The following is a 22,832-nucleotide window of genomic DNA, read 5'->3' as shown; positions in this document are numbered from 1 at the left end:
CAGAGGCCTGGATGTGGATTTTTTGGTCCAGCAATGAAACAAACACAGGAGTTTGTATCTACAGGACTCTGTGACTAGAAAAAAAAAAGAGCTGAGAAATGTTGGGAATACTTATTACAAATATTTATTTTTTAAATCCAAAATAGTTCCTTTTTAAAACAGACTCAAAATGATACTAAAACAATATATAAACCAAAGAGCTCCACCTAGAGTTTGAAAAAAGGCTTATTACTTACATACAAAGCACTATTTATCCATATCTTACCTATCACATAAAAACATACACACTTTACATGATCTTCACACGCTCTAAAAAGGATAACTTTCTAACGTGTAAAGCACTGTAACTGAAGGAGAACTGAATTCTTTATAATGCTGCCTCTAAACTATTTTTCTTCTAAAATTTTGCAGGTTTTATTCATTACTGTGAATGATTTAGAAGCCATTGTCTTAAGGCAAATTATCAAAAAGTTGGAATAGTATTTAAAGCATCATGGGGAAGACAGCTTAAAAAGTTGATCCTTGCCTGAACTTGCTGTATGACCTTGAGCTTTTCATCAGTAGGGGTTAGACAAGATCAGCGACTCTCAGCCACACGCTGGAATCTCCTGGGAGCAATGGAAATCAGTTGATGCCTGGATCCCACTCCTAGAGCTTCTGCTAGTTGTTCTGCCGTGGGGTTCAACCTAGTTGCCATGAGAGTGCCCCAGGTGATTCTAACATGCAGACTGCTTTGTCAAATCAGACGATCTGCAAACTCTTTCACCCACGTGTCTGTTGTTCCAGGCAGGGGTGTCCAACCTTTTGACATTTCTGGGCTACACTGCAAGAAGAGTTGCCTTGGGCCACACATTAAATACACAGCCACTAACGAAAACAAAAAAAAAAAATCTCATAATGTTTTAAGCAAATTTACAATTTTGTGTTGGGCAGCATTCGTAGCCATCCTGGGCCTCATGTGGCCCGTGGCCTGCAGGTTGGACACCCCTGCTCCAGTCAGTGATTCTCAGGCTTCAGATACTTCAGTCACCCCGAGGGCTTGCTAAAAGTCTGGAGTGGGTCCCAAGAATTTTCATATTTAACAAACTGAAGATGCTACTGGTGCAGGATCATACTTTGAGAATAACTGTTCTAGAGGATGACTTCAAAATTACATTTTCCAAATTGCCAAAATCATTCTTCCTCCACTTTATCAAACCACAGTATGACATTATTAGTCTCCCTGATTCCCGTCTCTCTTCCTCCAGTTCCTGGCCCACACTACCGACACAGTTAATATTAACGCACAAGTCCTGTGTCACTCCCTCTCCCGCAACTTTTCAATGCCTCTCAAAGGAGACGGGAGAACTAATGTGATAATGTAAAGCTTTTCACAGTTTGACTCCAAATGAGCTCTTCAGTCTCAATTTCCAATAGTCCCTGTCATCTGTCCAGGCTCCAGGCAGTTGTCCCCAAATACACAGTGGAGGTTCTTTCAGCTCAGTGCCTTTGCACCTGACACCCCCTTCTCCCTAATGTCTTTCTTGTGTCTTCTCTTTCTGACACATGTATCACCATTCACTCTGCGTGCCAGGCACTCTGCCAGGCACTGGGAATTTGAGGAAGAAAGGACAGACAATCCCTGCCCTAAGGGATCTTGAGAAGTATGGTAGACATTTTTGAGTGGTGAACCCAACACCAGGCAGTCTTAATAACTCCCCCCTCCCTTTTAGCATTGTGCATATTTTTTATTTTCTGTATATTGTGTTTTGATATCTTAAAAAAAAACTTTCTAGGGACAGACTATCTTTTCTGAGGGCTTGCAATCTGAAGAGAGTAAAGAGCTCAGCCCTGACCATGACTTTAATATGCAAACTAATGAATTCAGAGCCCTACCTCCTCTGTGAGGCCTGTGCGCCCCTGAAGGTAATATTCCTTTCTCTTAAACGTGCCAGGGCCAGGTACCAGACAAGTAGGGACCACCCCTGTGACCCACAGCCCTCCAGAATTACTCAAACAAGCCTGACCTAAACCGCTCACCCTACCCAGCCCTGTTCGGCCTTTCTCCAGAAACCCAGCAAAAGCTCTGGCCTCCCTCTCACTCCCCGCTGACCACCCTGGTGTTTTCCCCTGTGACCCTGCCTGGCATGCCATGCCTTCCGTCTCTAGGACCTGTGAGTATAGTAAACTGGTGTTTTCCTCAGCCTCTCTGTCTCCTCTTGCAGCTGCACCTGACCATCTGATAAAAGAACACAAAACACTCACCCTCCTTACCAGTGGCAGGAAAAGCTGGTTATAGCTAGAGAAGGCCAGTAGCCTTGAGCGTGGGTGTGGTGCTGGGAGCAGGAGCACTCATCTCAGAACCACGGGGGGAAAGGACAACAGAATCCTTGTTCCCAGATCCTGACACTGATGATCAGCTGACCAAGTGCAATGTCCACTGACCTGCAGCCTCATTTATATCTGAGAAGAGCAAAGCCCCATCTGCTTAAGCCACTTGTTTATCAGGTTTTCTGTTACTTACAGCTGAAGGCATTCTGTTGGGGTGGAGGTGGGAGACACTAAGTCTTCCCAACAGCTGTGATGAGTGACGTGAAGAAGCAGAGCATGTGTGAGAGGGTATAACAGGGTGAGTGGGGAACCCTCCCGAGGTCTGGAGAGAGAAACAGGCACCCGCTCCAGGCAGCGGGTGGAGTGTCTGTAAAAGTCCTGTGGCAGGAAGAGCACCCTTCTGTGTGCAGACACACCCACGCCCCCACTCACACACCGTTCCTGGCTTCCACCCTTGTTCTGGCCACCCTGTGCTGAATTCACCTGTCCACCTGCTCTTCCCCAGGTAGATTGTTTGGACTTTTCACAGCACCTTTAGTCATCTTTGTATCCCAGCACCTAGCAGCAGACATGGGAAGACACACTAAACGTACTGAATGAAAAAAATGATCATGATAAAATACTTCAACTGTTAAAAGTTTTACCCAGAAGTCATAAGGGGGCTGATTTACGACTTCTGAGGCTCAATTCTGCGACCGAGCACAGATGTTTAACATAAAACATTAGGTTAACCTTTGATGAGTCTGAAAGCTTGACAATTTCCTGGTTTTGAGTATTTTTTTAAAATCACCAGGAGCTTGACTTTTAGTACAGTGAGAAAGAGCAAAATAGAAAGTTCTATTATGTAGCAAAATGTCTGTATTTGTTTTACAACAATGGGTTAATGGGTGATTTTATTTAATTCCCACTTCTTAATTTTTTACAATTAGCTTGATTCACTTAAATAACCTACTTTGATACAATTATTTATTTACAAAAGTACACAGGAGAACAAAACTTTCACACCTGTGAGTCCTTAGTTTACTCAGTATTAATTTGAAAAATACTTCATGATTTTTTACTGAAAAATGAATCACCAAGTTTTAATGTAAAATGCACATAGCCTCTGACCCATGCCCAGAAATCAACACTTCAGAAATATTGGGGAAAGCACACACTTAATGTTAAAGCACACACACACTCTGTTTGGGGGTTGGAGAGACCGGGGCTAGCATTGGTTAGACTTGTTGGCACAGGTGGTCATAGAAAGTGGACTGATTTTAGCTGGTTTTCTTTTTTATTTTTAAGATTTTATTTATTTATTTTTAGAGAGTAAAGGGAGGGAGATAGAGATAGAGAGAGAGAAACATCAATGTGCGGTTGCTGGGGGTCATGGCCTACAACCCAGGTATGTACCCTGACTGGGAATCGAACCTGCAACACTTTGGTTCGCAGCCTGCGCTCAATCCACTGAGCTACACCAGCCAGGGCTCTAGCTGGTTTTCTTATTGTTTTCAGGTTCCCCACACCCATGCTCCCTTACTGTCTGTGCTGGGCACATGCCCCTCACCCCAGACTCAATGCGAGGGCAGCCTCCTCTTCACCAGCAGCTCTCAGTCCAGATGTCAAGGCCTGGCCCTCCTCCCCGACTGGGAAAGCCCTTCCCTCATCATCCCATCTCAAGTAGGAAAACAACACTCCCTTCACAGCATTTACCACCATCTGAAAATACCCAGTTTACTGTTTGTTTGCTGGGCTCCCCACACAAGAAACTGAACCTTCTCTCTCCCTCACTGCAGCACCCCAGCACCTAGAACTATGTCTGGTACACACAGTAGGTACCAAGTAAATAACTGTGGAATAAATGAAAAAGATACATATGTGTGTACAAGGATGTTCACTGCAACACATTTCATAATAGCAAAAAAAAAAAAAAAAAAAAGGAAACTGCAACAACTTGAATGTCCAGCAATAGGCAAATGATTAAATATATTATGATTTATCCATACAATAGAATATTCTGCGGTGACTTAAAAGAACATTTACTACCATGTACTATGAAGTTTTTAAAGTTGCAGAAGAATATGTACAGCATAATCCCATCTTTGTAAATGATAAAGATAAATATAACTATATAAGTAGATAGTAGTGTTTTTTATACAAACAGAATTATACTATATGTATTTTAACATATACATCTTTTTATTTTTTATTTATTTTTTAAGATTTTATTTATTTATTTTTAGAGAGAGGGGCGGGAGGGAGAAACACAGGGACAGAAACATCAATGAGTGGTTGCCTCTTGCATGCCCCTATGAGGGACCTGGCCCACAATCCAGGCATGTGCCCTGACTGGGAATCAAACCAGTGACCCTTGGTTTTCAGGCTGGTGCTCAATCCACTGAGACACACCAGACAGGGCCATATACACATTTTTACACACACAGAAAAACAGTATAGGACTATGGTATTATGAGGACAGGCAAGACTTACATATTTTATTACATATAATTCTATAGCATTTGAATTTTTGGAACAGCCATGTAAACCTTTTGCAAATTAAAAAATATTATCATTTATTTTGCTGTGAATAGAATGAAATGGGTTTCAAACTTTTGGAAAATTAAGATTTAAAAAAATAGCTTGTGTTCACATTTCTGTATTCTAGGCTAACTTTAAGAAACATAAAAGTAAATACTAAAAAGTGTATTTTATTTACAGTATCAACCTTTTAAAAAATCCTCAACTGAGGATATGTTTATTGACTTTAGACAGAGTAGAAAAGAGAGAGAGAGAAAGAGAGAAATAGCTATCAGTTGCCTCCCATATGCGCCCTGACCAGGGATTGAACCCACAACCTAGGTATGTGCCCTGACTGGAAGTAGAACTTTTGGTGTCAGGGATGACTCTCCAACAACTGAGCCACCCAGCCAGGGCTATAGTATCAACTTTTAAAAAATAATTAATTTAATAACAGCTGAAACTTGGAAACAACTAAGACATCCTTTAGTAGGTAAATGGATAAAGTAACTGTGGCACATCCATACAATGGAATATCATTCAGCAAAAAAAAATAAATAAATAAAAACAAAAAAAAAACCCAAACCCATGGAGTGTACAACACACAGAGTGAGCCCTAAGGTAAACCATAGACTTTGGCGATGATGATGTGTCAGTGTAGGCTCATCTTGGTTTAGAAAAAAGGACCGTCCTGGTCAGTGACACTGATAATGTGGAGGCTACGCATGTGGGGGTTGGGGGTGTATGGGAAATCTCTGTACCTTCCTCTCGATTTGATTGTAAACCTGAAACTGCTCTAAAAGAGCAAAATCTTTCTGGAAAAAAAAAAGAAATGTTAGACAAAAAAAGTAAATGTTCCAAGCTACACAATAATCATCCAACCAAAATCTGTTTTGAAATATTTTTTTTTAAAAGCTATCAAGTCACCAAAAGGTACAGAGGAATCTTACAGGCATATTTACTTCTAAGTAAAAGAAGCCCATCTGAAAAGGCTGCATAACCATACGATTCCAAATACATGACATTCTGGAAAAAGCAAAACTGCTGAAACAGTGAAAACATTAGTGGTTGCTAGGACTTGGTGGGGAGGGAGGAGGGATGAACAGGCAGAGCACAGGGGGGTTTTAGGACAGTGGAACTGATCTGTATGGAGCTGTAATGGTGGATACAACACATTATATATCTGCCAAAACCCACAGAATGTACAACACAAAGAATGAACCCCCATGTAAACTACAACTTTAATAGTAATCAATATCAGTTCATCAGTCATAACAAACATACCACATTAATGCAAGACATTATAATAGAGGGTGAGAGAGGAGACGCCAAGTGTGAGGGGTACATGGGAACCTGTTGGGAACCGCCCTGACTGGTATCAGAAGCTGAAACCCCCGCCTAGGCTAAGGCTAAGGGAATGCCCTTGGAACCATAAGCCAGCAAGGAGACAAAAGCTTATCTCCCTGGCAGGAATGCTGCTTCTGCTGCTTTATTCATAACTGAACCCCAAAAAGCTTGGTCGGTTAGCCAAAGACAGGTAAGATTCCCCACGGGGGGAATGACCTAAGACAGGCACGATCACTTTGGGAGGCCCCCCAAAAGAAGGATTTGGGGGGCTGCAGCAAAAAGGGGTGATGGACCCTCAGTCCTCGGCTTTGACATAGCCTGAGTTCTCATCGTCTGGGAGAAAATCTCCTTATTGCCTTAGTTCCCTTGCTCCAGCTAAGCCTGAAACAATGACAGGGTGGTGTAGCTCTGTGCTGAAAAGGGCGGATTCCCTGGGTGATCAGGCCTAAGAAAGAATATGTAAATTACTGTGAAACCTTCTTTGTTTAGAATGCTCTCAGTTGAATGAGAGGGGTTCAAGGAGGAAGTTAGTTTGTTCCTCAAAGTCTTACAGCTCTTTGACCCTGACTCAAAATAGACCAGCAGAGTTCCTCGTTATCTATTGTTCCTTATTTCCCCCTAATGAGTACTGTACTTTACCTGAATTATTATGCAAAATGAGCCCAATAAAAGCAGGTATGGACTGTAAATCAGCACGCTCCCCACTAGGGGGGGTGGCCATTTCCACAAACTAGGGGGGTGGTCTGTCTCTGTGCATGTTTTTTCTCGCGTGTTTTCGGCGAGCCATCTGCAGCGCACTGTGATCACTGCTGGCCGGTGACCCACGCAACAGGAACCCTCTGTCCTTTCCTCTCAATTTTTCTCTAAACCTAAAACTGCTCCAGAAAAATCAATTCTAAGACATGGCTCCTGCAGTATGGGAGGTGACTCAGCACAGGGATCCTGGAGGCTGTTCCCTCAGTTTTCTCCCCAGAGCCACCAACCCGGACTCTCCTCAGGCGTCTCTAGTCCACTCTGCCCTCCCTTTGCCGGCACCCAGCACACCAAGTTACTATAAGTTCATGTGCTTTTGTATGGGTATTGTTTCTGCAGTTTTCATTTCTGCCATATTTTATTTTCATTGGTGGAGAGAGAACAAAAATGACTTGGAGAGGACCAGCGCTTACACAGATACTGAGAGTACAAGCCTCGAAAAGAGAAGAAGTGAGAAACGAGAAGTTTAAATGTCTCTGTAGAGCCACCCTCCCAAGTTGCGGGAAGACATTGTACTCTAAAACCCCTCTACCCAGCTTTAACCAACAGCATAGGACCTACCCAGGCTCTCGCCAGTTTTCGGCAGTCCCCAAGAAAGACAACAAACCAGAGCCAGTCAAGAAAACCATCAAACTATTGATGCCTTCAAGGATGACACTGGACAACTGATACCCTCTAAGGACTTTGATTCCATTCAAACACCCACCTGCATAGCCGCCAGGGAGGCCAACCCCCAAACGGCATTGCTTGCTTTGAAGGTGAATGAACCAAAAATTTCCTCCACAGAGATCCCTCATTCTAAAACACAATCTAAAAGGACATCTACTATTGAACCCGCCCAAGAATCACCTCTTACCACATCCATCAAGTCCTTCTCCTTTGGGCTGTCTTTAAAGAAGAATTAGCCCCCTCTTGCCCGCTTCCTCTGCTTCCTTCCCATGCTAGTTCACTGATAGTACAACCGATCTAGCAAGGAGTGCAGAAGAGCCACTAAGAGTCTGGGATGGTGTTCTGGTCCAGCCTCTTTATAAAGGATGGAATTCCAGCATAAGGGCCAGGCAAAAACAGCGGTCATGGCCTTGGAGCTGGAGCTCATTGTTCTCTGGGTGATACCTGTTTGTCTCCTCCTAACCCTTCACAGTACTCCCTGCTAATGCAGCAGCTGTGGGAGACATCAGCATGTAAATAAAAGCAACCTTTCAGGAAAAAAAATAATTCTATTAATTTTTGAAAGCAACTGCTGCTGCATTATGCATTTCTTTTATTAAATATGATTGTCTTATTAAATTTATGTATTTCAAATATGAACTTTAAAGCAAAAGCCAATATAAACATATTATATTCCAAAAGAAAATGACTTAGTATTTGAAGTCTAAAACCCTGGTATTAGAATTCCAACTGTGCTACAGATATTTTTTATGTTTCTAGTTTCCCATTAGAGTAATGTATATTAATTAGGTTATATCAATTTTTTCCCCAAACTTATGGCTCCTCCATGAATTTTTGTCCTCCTATAAAATGTATAAGTCTCCTATATTTCAATAGAACATCCACCAGAAAACACACACACGAACAGAACATCCACTGAATACTTTCTTAATAACCCCATCTTTTTGTGTAAGAAGGACCTTATGAACAAGGTATAAAATATTAGTTAAGTGCTTTGAGATTCTTAGATTTAAAATGTTAGAAAAAACTAGCAACTCTCGTTACATAGAAATTCATGCCACCAATGGTCTGACAGAGAAGTTATTTTTTAAAATATTAAACAACTTTGAATCTGGTACTACTAAATTTTTCACAAAATCCATTGCTTTATACCAAACCCCTAGTGTAACAGCTGGAAATTAAAAACAATAGCATTTCATAGTGAAAGCAGAATGCTGTTAAAATTTCACATTTCACACAAATGCTAAATGTCTGTGGAAGAGATAAATACAATAATACTGGTGACTATGTCTATCCCACTACTAACTCTTAAGCTGTGAACACATTTTAACTACGTGTATATTGTCGACCCTGTATAGAACTGTAGAATTTTAGTTAGATGGGACCTTAGAGGTCACCTACACGAGCCATAATCCAGTGAGTTCGATCTTCTACAAGCCCTTGACTTGTCTGAAATCTACAGCAGGGGTCGACAAACTTTTTCCGTAAAGGGCCAGACAGTAAACATTTTAAGCTTTGTGGCCATGGGTTGCAACTACTCAACTCTGTCACAGTAACACAGAAACAACAATAGATAAAACAGGAATCAGTGGGTGTGGCTGTGTAAACCTTCATTTACAAAATTGGCAATCGGCCAGATCTGTCTCAAGGTGTTGTAAATTTGCCAACCTCTAACACAGACTACTCCTAGGTCTTGATAGAATTCCACCATTAGACACATCAGATGCCTTCACAGGAAAATTCTTTACCAGATGAACTGAAATAAGCGAATTCACTAATAGCTACATCCAAAATGATTCCCCCTGGAACACAGAACATCTACCCTTTCCCACGTATCAGCCCTTCAAACAGTGGAAGTAAACTATCATTATTTCCCCAAGCATTCTTTTCTCCAGTCTGAATGTCCACCATGCCTCCAAGCACTCCTTGTACTATGATGTATTTGGGCATCCTCTTTTATATATGACACCTCAGTCTGTGAATGATGCTCTGAAGTACAGAGTACAGATGCATGACATGTGGTTTTAAAAATATGTAGCAATCAAGACATAATTTGAATTTTAGAACTTGGTCCTCTGTCTCCAAATACAAATGTTTTTTAGTTTTTGTTTTTTTGGTGCTTTTTTTGCAAAATTACCATTTAGTCTTCAAGAAAAATATATTTTTGTAGATATAGTCAAAGGTTTATGCTCAGTGTCATAACTCTTTATAAGAAATGGAGAATATTTTTATTTAATTTTGAAAAGGAAAAAAGCAGGTTTAATAAAAGAACAGATTCAAAATGGTTTCTATGCATCAAAACATGTCGGCAGAACTTACCCCTGCAATTCAAATCATATAATGCAAACCGCTAAACAAAGCCATCAGTCATTGTTTCTGAGAAAGAGAGTGAAACACAGACAGAGAAGAAAACACACACACACCCCTGCACGCGTCCTTGGGGGCTGCAGGCTCGCTGGCAAAACCACAGCAGGGCCGCTGCCACCGCAGCCAGGCCACCTCTAAATGATGGTCCCTGAATTCCACATTTCACTAACTTGGGAAGAAGCCACACCTGTATTTTTAAAGACAGTTAAACTCTATTTCTGTGATTTATTGTCACAGCATACTACTAGAAGAAAATAAACCAATATTAATACAGCTATAAATGCACTATGTTTAGTCTGGCCTTACAACTGATTTCTGTAACTTCTCTTACTCTGGTTTAATTTTTTGATCATTTATACCTTAAACACTGTACTGCTGCACACAGTTGATGCTAGAGGAATAAGTTCATTCTTTAAAGCCTGAGTATTTTTAACTGTAATGACATTTTATAATGTTTGTTAAGCTTGATTTACACTCTCTGGTGTCTGGTTCCTGCTTGCTCGTCGTCAGTCAAATCAGCTCTCCCTGCAGAATCCTGTCCGTGCACACAGCTTCAAACACCATCCACACACTGACGACAGCCGAATGCATTTCTCCAGCCCAGCTTCTCTGCAGGGCACCCATACATCTAAGAGCTTAGTGGCATTTCCACCAGGTCAGTCCAGCTGCCGCTAAAACAACATGTGCAAAGACAGCACAGCGTGGGTCATAGGACAGCAAACATTTACTGATTATGCACCACGCACTTTATGGGGATCTTCTCAGTCTTCCCAATACCAAGCCAAAGAGCCAGGGAAAAGAAATTGTCAAAAAAGACAATTCTCTTCTTCCAAGAGCCCAGCATTTACAGTGATATTAAAACATGGACAAAGGCAGAGAGGATTGTGAAAATGCAGAAACAGGGATAAACTGAACATCTAAAAAACTTTCTGAGCGGAATAAACAGTTGTAATTCCCAATCCTTTCTATGAGAATAGTATCAAATCTCTCAAATGCAACACAGTGTTATGGAACTATGCCTTTAAGATTCTGAATGGGAGATTATTTTTGGCACAGAATTTTATAACTCAATCAAATATGAGGGTCAATGAAGGTGGGCAAAAATACAGGTTTTTGGGGTTTTTTTGTCTCTCATGCACCTTTCCCTGGGAAGTTTAGAGAATTATGTTTTAACAAAACAAGGGAGTAAATCAAGAAATGTGAAAGCACATGACTGGGGAAATAGGAACGCGCTCCGCTCTAGCTGTCGAGCAGCCTTAGGTCGAGACCATGAGGGCGACAAGCTCCCAGGGAAAGAGCAGCTGCTCCAGAATGCACTGTGACATTTGGAGTGAGATCTGCTGCGGTGCTTAGAAAATATATTGATAGATATACAGAGTTTCTGACAGAGAAAAATAGTAGAGCATTAGATAAAACAATGTCAAATTGACATTTTGTAGGTAAAAATTTTGTCAAACATTGGCAATTTCATATTGTTCAAGCTAATTTACAGGTGAGTAATATGATGAAGAAAATTTGCTTTAAATATTCTAACAATAACGACAAAAAGTTGAAGGAATATGTAAAACCAGAAAGTCAGAAAATAATTTTTATTAAAACTGGGTCAGAGACACATGAGGTCCTCTGGTGTCTGCTTTCTCTATTCCTGTATACATTTGAAACTTCCACTACAAAAAGCTGCAAAAGAGAAAAATCATGACAACACCAAGATAAGTCTGGATCTGTTTCCCAGTCCTCACGGGGGAGGCACAGAACCTGTTCTCCTCCTGTGGGCACAGCCAGGGCCACCCCTCAAGGGAGACTGTCTAGATCTGTCTTCCCCGTCCCAGCAGCCCCGCCCCGCTGAGCTTGGTTCTGCAGTGGGACAGCTGGCTGCACCTAACCTAAACCTGTGGTGTTCTCCTCTGCAGGGGAGATAGAGGTAGAGACTCTAGCAGAGACTGACTGGTCTCCAGAGTAGGGGCCACATTCTCCCCGTTGGGTGCCTGACCATGCTGCCTCCAAGTAGGGGACCACTAGCCCCGTCCTCCTGACAGGTCAGGCCGCCCTACCAAGTTTGTGCTGTGTGGAAGGGGAAGTGGGGTGCAGCCAGCTTAGGCCCACTTTACAGTCTTTCTTCAAAGGGCTCTGGAGGAAGTCCAGGCAAACCCAGGGGGTGGCAGAGTAGTTAACAGGTGGACACTGACCTCAGAGAGCCTTGGACCTTTTATTGATCTGCCCTTAGCTCAGAGCTGCAGGAAGCTCACTCTTGAATACAGCGTGGCCCCTCTCACACATATCCAGGGCCCGTAGACACGGCCACAATCATGGTAGCTCCAGACAAGTAGCTAAGGCCAGTCACACACAGCATCTGACACCAACCTGCACCAGAACCCCACCCAAGTGGTCCCAGAAGCAACACGACCAGTGGTGGGCTTCCAACCTCACCAGAGCTCGACCAGTCACACAAATAGCACAGCCAAAGAAGAACTCCAGCAGGTACCAGAACCTGCTGGAAACAACTCCGCCTGGGGAGGGGGCAGCCCCTGAGCAGCAACTCATACACGGTGAACAAGGTCCATCCTTATAGTCAGCCAGCCTAGACCAATGGTGCTCTCTACCCACAAACTCCCCCCACGAATGGGACAACAGCGTTTGAGACTCAACTATAACAGGACGGGGCACATAACCTACATGAAAAACATTTCTGGAGCACTCAGCTCAAGTGATCTAGAAGATTGCACCGCTGAGACCCACAAGGTACCCTCATCAGAGAACCCTCATAAACAGCTTGGGAGTCATAGCAGATCTACGTAATACGCAGAGTCAAATACAAAAAGGCAGACAAAATGGGGAGACACAGATAACAGTTTGGTGCTAGCCAGAGGGAAAGGGGATAGTGCGGGGGAGTGAAAGAGGGCAAAGGGGTGACAAATGGAGACAAAAGAGATGTTACTGGGGGTGATGGATGCATGATGCAGTATGCAGATGATGTTTTGTTTGAAACCTGTGTGGTTTTGTTAACCAACGTCACCCCAACAAACTAAACAAAAATAGTAGTTCCAATATTATTTAAATTATTCCCTAATGAAGGAAATGATGGCAAACTTCCTTAACACATTTTATGAATGCAGAAAGACTTCAATGCCAAAACTTATTATAGTGACTCCTAAAGAAGGAAACCATATAATAAATATAGATGCAAAAACTCTAAATAAGATATTGGCAATGATTCAAAAGACTAACATACTGTGACCAGTCACAGCTTAATTCAAGGAACGCAAGAGTGAAATTCAATGTGATGAAGAATATTTACCAAAATCAACAGCAAACATCATGCCACCTGTGAAATAATAAAATCACTTCAAATGAAATCAGAAACCAGACAGGGAGTCCCACTATTGCTATTTTTACTATATGTTGCCTTGATGAGTCCAACAAATGAAATAAACAATGAAAAAACATGCCCCATTTTTGCTAATTACATAATTGTATATGTAAAAATCTAATAGACTACAATTTACAAAGAAAAAAACCCTAATAGGGTTTTTTAATGAGAATTAAATGAGAATATTTAATGAGAATTAAGGAGAATATTTGATAAGGTACTCTATGGTGTAAAATAAATATGCACAAGTCATTACGATTTTTCTATTCTAGCATAAGTATGCAGAAACAGAAATGAGAAAAGTATTCCATACATGATAGTGAAAGAAGGAAATAAAATATTGTGATGGACTGAATGTTTGCATGGTCCCCAAAATTCATACATTCACATCTAGTTGCCAATATGATATTTGAGAATGGGGTCTCTGGGAGAAATTAGGTCATAAAAGTGGACCGTCATGAATGGGATTAGTGCCCTTATAAGAAGAGGCCAGAGAGACAGTAGCCCTCTTTCTGCTGTGTGAGGATACAATGAGAAGTTGGCAGCTTGCAGCTCGGCAGAAGGCCCTCCCCAGAACCTGACCAGGCTGGCACCCTGATCACGGACTTCTCTGGTTTATAAATTTCTATTGTTTACAAACTAAACTGACTAAGACTATTGTTAGCGGCCCAAACTGACTAAGACAAATACTTAGTAATAGAGTCAGCAAGACAAGCATATGGTGACAACTGTAAAATCAGGCCCTGGCTGGTGTAGCTCAGTGGATTGAGCGTGGGCTGCAAACCAAAGGGTTGCTGGTTCAATTCCCAGTCAGGGAACAGGACTGGGTTGCAGGCCGGGTCCCCAGTGGGAGACACGTGAGAGGCAACCACACATGATGTTTCTCTCCCTCTTTCTCCCCACCTTCCTCTCTCTCTAAAAAATAAATAAATAAAATCTTAAAAAAAGACAACTATAAAATCATACTGAAGGGTAAATTTAAAAATCTGAGCCAACGAAAAGACATCCATAGTCTTAGATAGGAGGATTTAATATCAAGTCTCTTAATATTATAAAAATGTAGAACTAAAAAGTAGGCAAAATATAAGTTCCTAAAAGAAAAAAGGAACATTAGAGAAAAGCTGAGGAAATCTGAGTGAAGTGCAGATTCTACTTAATACTAATGCATCAACATGGATTCATTAACTGTAACATATGTATCACACTAATGTAAAACGTTAAGAGGGAAACTGGGTGAATAGTATATGGAAACTCTTTGTACTATCTTCACAATTTTTTTGTAAATCTAAACTTCTATAAATAAAGTTCTTTTTTCTTTTAAATTATTTTACTGTATTTTTTTATTGTTGTTCAAGTACAGTTGTCTCCATTTCCCCCCCACTGAAATAAGTTTATTTTAAAAAGCATATTTGTAAGACAAGTAAGATTTTAAAAATCAAATATAATTCCAATTACATGATAAAAGTATCTTAAACTTTAGAAAGAAAATTAATACCCAGTAAAACGAATACATGAATTAAAAAAAGGAAATATACTAGAGAGACACTTTAATTAAATCAGTATGGAGTACGTATTAGTCTAGGAATAAATAGGTAGATTAATCAGAACAGAGAATACAGAAGTAAACTCAGTTGATATGAGATTTTAATGTGACAAAAGTGTATTTCAATTGAACGGGAAAATAGTGATTATTTAACAAACGGTGCTGGCACAACTGGCTATCCATCTGGTAGAATACAGTCTGTCCCCAGTCTCATACTAAAAAATAAAAATTCCAGATGGAGTAAATAAGTAATGTAATAAATAAAGCATCCAAAAATCGGTAGGAAAACAACACTTACAGTCTGTTTATTAACCAGAAAAAAAAGAGAACCATATTTGAGTTTATAAAAATTGAAAATGCAAATTACAGTAAAAAATCATATAGCACTCTACCGCAATCAGATAAAAGGAAAATTAGAGAGCAATAATACCAATGACTGACAGGATAAAGAGAAAAAAATGTAATTTGCTTACAAGTCTTTAGAAAGCAGTCTGACAAATATTTTTAAATAACAGCACACGGACACTTCAACCAAGAAAGCACACTCCTGGGACTCTATCCCCTAAAAATAAAATCGCCAACAAAATGTCTATTATGGCATTGCTCTTAGTGCAAAAACACCAAAACACCAGGAAATGAAATGAATTCCCAGCAACAAGGTAATGAATAATGGCACATCTGTGCCATGGAACATGAAGCAGCCGTTAAAAAGAACAAATTAGAGCTATGCCAGTAGACTTGGAGAATGTTTATGGATGTATTTTTTACATCCATTTAAATGTATCCATCCATTTTTATATCCATTTACAACAGTGAGGTGCAGAAAAGTACATACACCATAAGCCCATTTTTAAAAAGCAAACATTGATCACTACCCCAAACTGTATATGTCCCAAGTGTGTGTGTGTGCATGAAAGGTGAATATGGAGACAAATACAGAAGGAATGCACCAGGTTCCTAACACAGGTTACTGGTCGTGTGAGAGGGGCAGGGATATGCAGGGGGTGGAAAGAAAAAATGGGCATAAAGTATATGACTGCACTGATGTTAATCAAAAACCTGCTACAGTATGGACTCAGATATAACATGATTGGCATGAATATCCCTCCCTCCTCCACACAGTCCCCACTCTCAATCTCCCTCCGAGTCATTTGGAATTTCCTTATGCATTGAACTATTAGTTCAGTACAATAGTAAGTCTCACTTTTCACAATTTTTTTCTTTTTGCCTGTTATAACAATCCTACCAAAAATATTATGTCCCATTAACACTTTATGAAATTGAATTTTTGGACCCACTTTTCAAGTTGGGGTGCAGTTTTACATACAAGCACAAGTAAGTACCTACCCATAAAGAAATTAGACAAAATAAAGAGTTAATGGTTACATATTTACTGATTGTTGACATCCATCAAATTACAAAACTAGTCACAGAAAAATATTCATAAAGTATTCTATTTCAATAAAAACAGGCAAAACCCTAATTATAAATGTATGCTTAAATATGATTAAATGAAAGAGAAAGCTTCAGAAAGTTGGCACAGGTTACACAAAGGGAGGGAAGTGGAGGGGGAGGGGTAGATTCTAGCTTTGCTTTTATATCTCCCTGCATCTTATTAGTTCACATATTACAACAGACAAAAAAAAAAGTATTGCTTTTAAAATCTGAAACATTAAGTAGTGAAAACAAAGATAAACTGCAAACAATAAAATAAAATGAATTGGGTATTAATTAGTACCTACCTCATAAGATGCTTGTAAAGATTACATGAAATAATCTATGTAATGTAAATGTTTAGCATATTGCCTAACATGTTGCTTATGCTCAATAAATGTTAGCTATTCTTTTTTTTTTAAAGACTACAGATAGCAGTGGAATTTACAAACCTAAAAAGATAAGGCCTTTGAAAATGACAGCACTTATTTCTGTATTTCTGAATCTGGTGTCCTTTGGTGTGCAAGGCCTCATACCATGGTAACCATACAGCTCATTAAACATACTTTCACTGACAGTAAAAATAAAATTACAATTAGTTAAAAAAAAGATTTTTTTAAAGATTTGGGTTAATTTTTTTTATTTTTAAAGATTTTTTAAAAGGTTTTATTTATTTTTGTTTTTAGAGAGGGAAGGGAGGGAGAAACACAGGGACAGAAACATCAATGTGCGGTTGCTGGGGGCCGTGGCCTGCAACCCAGGCATGTGCCCTGACTGGGAATCGAACCTGTGATGCTTTGGTTCGCAGCCTGCGCTCAATCCACTGAGCTACGCCAGCCAGGAAAAAAAAGATATTTAAACAATAAAAAGGAGATGAAAATCTTTTTGTGTTGAAGGCTAAAGGTAGCAAGAACCACCCTAAAGTGTATGCTTCTGTCTCAGCCACTTCAGATGAAAACACGTGGACCCTGGATATTTCCCCCCAGGTTAGAGGGGAATTAAAACAGAATTCATAGAGATTGGAGAGTGATGCCATTTAGCATTTTGAGGGTCTGACCCATGGGAAATCCATTCCTAAATGCAGAAATTCCATCCCCAGTTCTGATAATTTATTTGCTGGTCTGCCTAAAAACATGTTAGTTTAGTTATAATCTACATACTGAATTTGGTACATCAACACGATTCCTATTACCTAATGAAATATTCAAATAAGTTCATAAATTGCATGAGTGTGTTATTAGTCTTGCTACTTACATGGAATTGACTTTCTCTTCCGGGCCTTGCACTTGGCCTGTCACAGTGCCTTGGTTGGTGTTCTTCACCCAGCCAACCACTCCGATTTTCTTCGCCTCGCCTTCTGTGTACTGGTTTCAGGAGAAAAAAAAGGGAAAGAAAGTCCACGTCTGAATCGAAGTCTGAATTTACAATATACTTGATTCTAATATTCAAAAAATGCTAAGCTGATCTTTTCTTTCTCTAAAATATAGTCTATCCCCCCAAAATCATGTAGCTGGTCTACAGTAAGACCTCTATTTACAAGCACCTTCACTTAAGTGGAATGCTTTCTTAAATTCCACTTTCAATAAAGACAAGCATGTTATAAGAAAATAAAGTGATATTGGGAATTACTTCAAAAAAAAAGTTTCCATCATGGGTTCTGGGATCCATAAAATTCAGTCGCATTGCCCTTACCTCAGCTAATACTACATTACATTGTTAATCTAGGTTCCAAATGATGCTCACTCTGAAATTCTCAATCACTGAAAAATATCCAGTTATTATCAACAGAAAGTACTGGATAAAAATAGTTTTCTGTTGGCTCTGGATTTGCCACACAAATGTTATAATTCTTTACAGGTAACTTTATTCCTCCTATTATTCTTAATAGTTGTGTTTTTATTTTTAATTTCTTTTCCTGGTTCCAAACTGTTATGCTATTAGCAAGTAAAAACCTAGCAACATTTTGGTTTTGAGTTGTGGTAAATACATCATATTAAAATTCTTGTGGACCCAGTTGACTAGAACTTTTAAAAAACATGCTCTTCTGTTTGGAAGCCAGGGTGACCAAGATCTCTACACTCCGCATTCCACACAACGTGAAGCAACACAAACCGAGACAGTTACACCTAGGATGGTTGCAGCTAGGGCTGAGGTATAAGCCAGTTCTGATAATAACTCAAGCTCTAGGTAATAATGGGAAAGGGACAATCTGTAGAGGATGCAACTATCTCAAAATGTGGGGACTTCATAGGCGGGAACACAGTAGAGTGCCCAGAGGTTAGGAACAGACACCTAAGCTAATGACTGACAGCTCAGACGGTAAGTGAAAATACAAGCCACACTTAACTCTTAGGAAAGGAGCATGTTAACAAAATCAAAACTTAAAAGGCAACAAGGAGTTTTAACTTCTAAAACCCTGGGAACCACTACCTTATGAAGCATGTGCATTTTTAGTTATGCAATTTGAGACGCATATGCTTGTTGAGAGGATTTCTTCCATCCACAACAAGATCCCATATTTTGTATTTAACATACCTAATCAAAATGCTCAATTAGATCACCTCAAAAGAGGTATTTTGAAATTCATAGGCAACATTAGCTAAAGGATAGGAAGGCTGTAATGTTTCTAATGGACTATTTTGTAAAGGCGGCTCTAATAAAAATCTTAGCCAGTAATTTGTATTTGAAGAAGTACAAATATGCTTTTATTTGCTGTCAAGGATGGGAAATAAGCAGTAGACTAGTATAAGTAGAAAAGTGCTCTATCTTTGTGATTAGAAATAACTGTGGGAGAAAATGGCAAAAAATAACACAGATTGTATTGACTTACCATTCTGAAGCACACACCTGTATAAAAGAAAAATTAAAAACAGTCAGCTTGTTACCTCTAAAAAATTTTATATTTCCTAACTTAATTTTCATCGGTTGTACTAAACAGTAAGTAAATGAAATGAACAAAAGTTTTACTAACTGAATATAGTCAAAAAATGTTTTTTAAAAATTGTCTTCCCTTAAAATAAAAAGAGAAAGGGAAAATTACTTTGGAAGAAAATTAGTAATCTGAATATTTCATTTTATTTCAATATTTTATTCAAAGCATAATAAAATGTCAAACTTTATATTTATTCTGTTGCAGTGATTTTCACCTGGTGTGCTGCAAGAACTTTTAAAGCGTGCAATATGTGACTGTTAAGTCAGGGATGCTGACTTCTTTTCCCTTAGACTTCGAAAGGAAATACACCAGAAAGCCACTTTAATTAAGTCGGTGAGGAGTGTTACCGTATTTTGCCATGTATAATGAGCTTCCATGTGTAATGCACACCCAAAGTTCTGGTCCAAACTTTCAGGAAAAAAGCTCTTTCCTTTTAATCTTTTAATTCAATTATTTATTTATTCATATTTAAAAACAAAACCAATGATCATATTCCAGGGTATTATTTTGCATATGGATATTGTTATTGCTTTCTAGAGATATTTAATGCATAAATATAAGTAAAAGAATTAAAAACATTTATATAGATACGGAATTAGTACTACCCATGTATAATGCACATCCTTATTTTCTCTCAAAAATGTGGGCAAAAGAATGCACATTATACACAGCAAAATAAGGTAGTCTAGGAATATTTAGTAAGTAGATCAATCAGAACAGAGAATCCGGAAATAAAATCCAGTTGATGTGAGATTCTGATATATAATAAAAATATATTTCGATTCAATGAGGAAATAGTGATTACTTAATAAACAGTGCTGGCATAACTGGCTATCCATCTGGTAGAATATAGTCAGTCCCCAATCTGATATTATAAAATAAAAAACAAATTCTAGATGGAGTAAATAAGTAATGTACTTAATAAAGCATCAAAAAGTTAGAAGATTCATTAAAACTACAACTAAAATATAGAACAAGTATCACCCAGAACAATCAGAAATCGAGTTGAATGGAAGTCTGACAACTACAGAAGTAAAGAAACCACATCCATACAGACTGGTAGAAAGGGCAGAGATGCAGAATGGGCAGGTCCTACATCCACCTGTGGTGGATAAAAATTCAAGAGGGATGTCTCAGGAGTGACAAGTCCCTGCCCCACACAGGTACCCCCACCCAGGGCACCAGTTCCAGGAGGGTAAGTCACCATAACTTCTGGCTGCATAAACCAACAGGGAATGAGTTGGTGTAAGAAACTCCTGGAGTCCCAAGCAGTTCCCTTTGAAGAACCCACACACAGACTTATGCAGACTGACTCCTCTGAGCTCTAGTACCAGCGTAGCAGCTTGAAATGCACCAGTGGCATACTAGAAGGAACTGAAGTGTCTGGTGTCAAGGTGGGAACTGGGGGACAGCTTTCTCCCACACCAAAAGGCAGACAAAGGCCATTGTCCCTTTTCTGAGCCCTTCCCCCATAGAGTCACAGAGCCAGCAAGCACGTGCCATATCTGAGACTCCATCAACCTGGCTAACATTGTTTGCCCTGCCCTGGAGGTCCCCTGAGACTCCATCCCACCCAACTTACAGGCCCATCCAAGCTGTAAACATATACTTTTCCATATGAATGGCTAGTCTTGGCTCATGCTTCACAACTTCCAAACTCCTATCAAACAAGTAATAGCTGGCCTCATTAAGCCTCCAGCCACTATAACTCTTGCTAAGTAGCCCCAGGCCTGGCACTAGCAGCAGCCAGCCTAGATTCACAGCTTGGCTTTCCCTGCATACCTCCAAGCCCAACACAAGTAGCAGCCATCTCAGACAGCGTTATAGCTCATGCAGGGTGGTCCTGGGCAGAACACAGGTAAAGGCTGACCTTGGCCTGCACCACCCAGGAAACCCCAGAGCCTGCACACCCAGTGGATAGCTACAGACTATGTCTGAGCACCACCACCCTGCTTTGCACAGCTGATCCTCCACAAAGGGCAGAGGTTAGTGGTCAGTGGTCACAGCCAGTCCTTGCAGCTGACTAGCCTGAGTAAATCCCTCCCATTGATCTGCCAACAGCAACCAAAGCTCCACTGCAAGAGGGTGTACTCAGTCCACATAAAGGACACACCTGAAGTATCCTGCTTGGGTGATAGGTCAGGCTGTGCCACAGGACTCTACAGGACACCAACTATATTAGACCATGCTACCAAGACATGGAGTCAAAGCATCTCTACCTAATACATAGAAACAAACACAGGGAGGCTAACAAAATGAAGAGACAAAGAAACATGGCACAAATGAAAGAACAGATCAAAACTCCAGAAAAAAAGCTAAACAAAATGGAGATAAGCAATCTGTCCAATGCAGAGTTTAAAATACAGGCTATTAGAATGCTCAAGGACCTTAGTGAGGACCTCAACAGCATAAAAAAGATCCAGCCAGAAATGAAGGATACACTAATTAAAATAAAGAACAATTTACAGGGACACAATAATAGAGTGCATAAAGACAAGAATCTAACTAATGACTTGGAACCAATGACTCAGAACCAAGAAGAAAAAAGAATCCCCAAATATAAGATTAATGTAAGCAGCCTCTGGGACAATTTTGAGCATTCCACACATTCATACCATAGGGATACCAGCAGGAGAAGAGAAAGAGCAAGGGATTGGAAATCTGTTTGAAAAAATAATGAAAGAAAAATTCCCTAATTTGGTGAAGGAAATAGACATACAAGTCCATGAAGCACAGAGAATTCCAAACAAGATGGATGCAAAGAGGTCCACTCCGACACATCATAATTAAAATGCCAAAGGTTAAAGATAAAGAGAAAATCTTAAAAGCATCGAGAGAAAAGCAGTTAGTTACCTACTGGGGAGTTCCTATAAAACTGTCAGCTGATTTCTCAAAATAAACTTTGCAAGCTAGAAGGAATTGGCAAGAAGTATTCAAAGTTATGTAAACCTGAGACCTACAGCCAAGATTGCTCTACCCAGCAAAAACCGAAGGGCAAATAAAGAGCTTCCCAGACAAAAAAAAACTAAAGGAGTTCATTATCACCAAACCATTGTTATATAAAATGTTAAAGGGAATTTTATTTAAGAAAAAAGAAGATTAAAGCTATGAACAGTAAAATAACAGTAAATTCACAACTATCAACAACTGAATCTAAAAAACAAACTAAGCAAACAAGAAGAGCAGAGACAGAATCATGGATACAGAGAGTGTTTTGATGGCTGCCAGATAGAAGGGGAATGTGGGAGAATGGGTGAGGAGGTGAGGGGATTAAGAAGTACAAATAGGTAGTTACAGAATAGTCATGGGGATATCAAGTACAGCATAGGAAATGGAGTAGCCAAAGAACTTATACACAAGATGCGTGGACATGAACAGTGGTGAGGGATTTCCTCAGGCTGTGAGGGAAGTGCTGGTGGGTGGGGGGTGGGAAATATTGGGGCAATTGTAATGGTATGACCAATAAAATATTTTTTAAAGTTAATAGAAAACAACACTTACAGTCTGCTTAGTAATCAAAATTATAACTATTTTTGTCATACTGGCAAAAAAATATTTTTTGGCATGCCTCGGAATTTAGTAATTAGTTTATGTATACCATGAGATGATGA

At 39.8% G+C, this 22,832-nt stretch overlaps 1 protein-coding gene across 4 annotated transcripts in view; it reads right to left on the bottom strand.

Moving 5' to 3' along the window:
- Positions 1–22,832, bottom strand: part of ACYP2 (acylphosphatase 2) — a 210,449-nt gene that overhangs the window by 96,370 nt on the left and 91,247 nt on the right. For 3 of the 4 annotated variants that reach the window (XM_036027955.1, XM_036027953.1, XM_028516147.2), the window contains 2 exons: positions 19,120–19,136; positions 17,544–17,653 (listed from right to left, as the gene is read on the bottom strand). In XM_036027955.1, the coding sequence (XP_035883848.1) occupies positions 17,544–17,653; positions 19,120–19,122 (113 nt within the window). In that variant the 5' untranslated portion in view covers positions 19,123–19,136. Of the gene's footprint in view, positions 1–14,803; positions 15,071–17,543; positions 17,654–19,119; positions 19,137–22,832 lie in introns of those variants that run through there. The other variant, XM_036027954.1, reaches the window with a different exon arrangement.

The sequence above is a fragment of the Phyllostomus discolor genome, chromosome 6 (genome assembly GCF_004126475.2).
Source record: "Phyllostomus discolor isolate MPI-MPIP mPhyDis1 chromosome 6, mPhyDis1.pri.v3, whole genome shotgun sequence".
Lineage (NCBI taxonomy): Eukaryota > Metazoa > Chordata > Mammalia > Chiroptera > Phyllostomidae > Phyllostomus > Phyllostomus discolor.
This window is presented reverse-complemented; position numbering and strand designations above follow the sequence as displayed.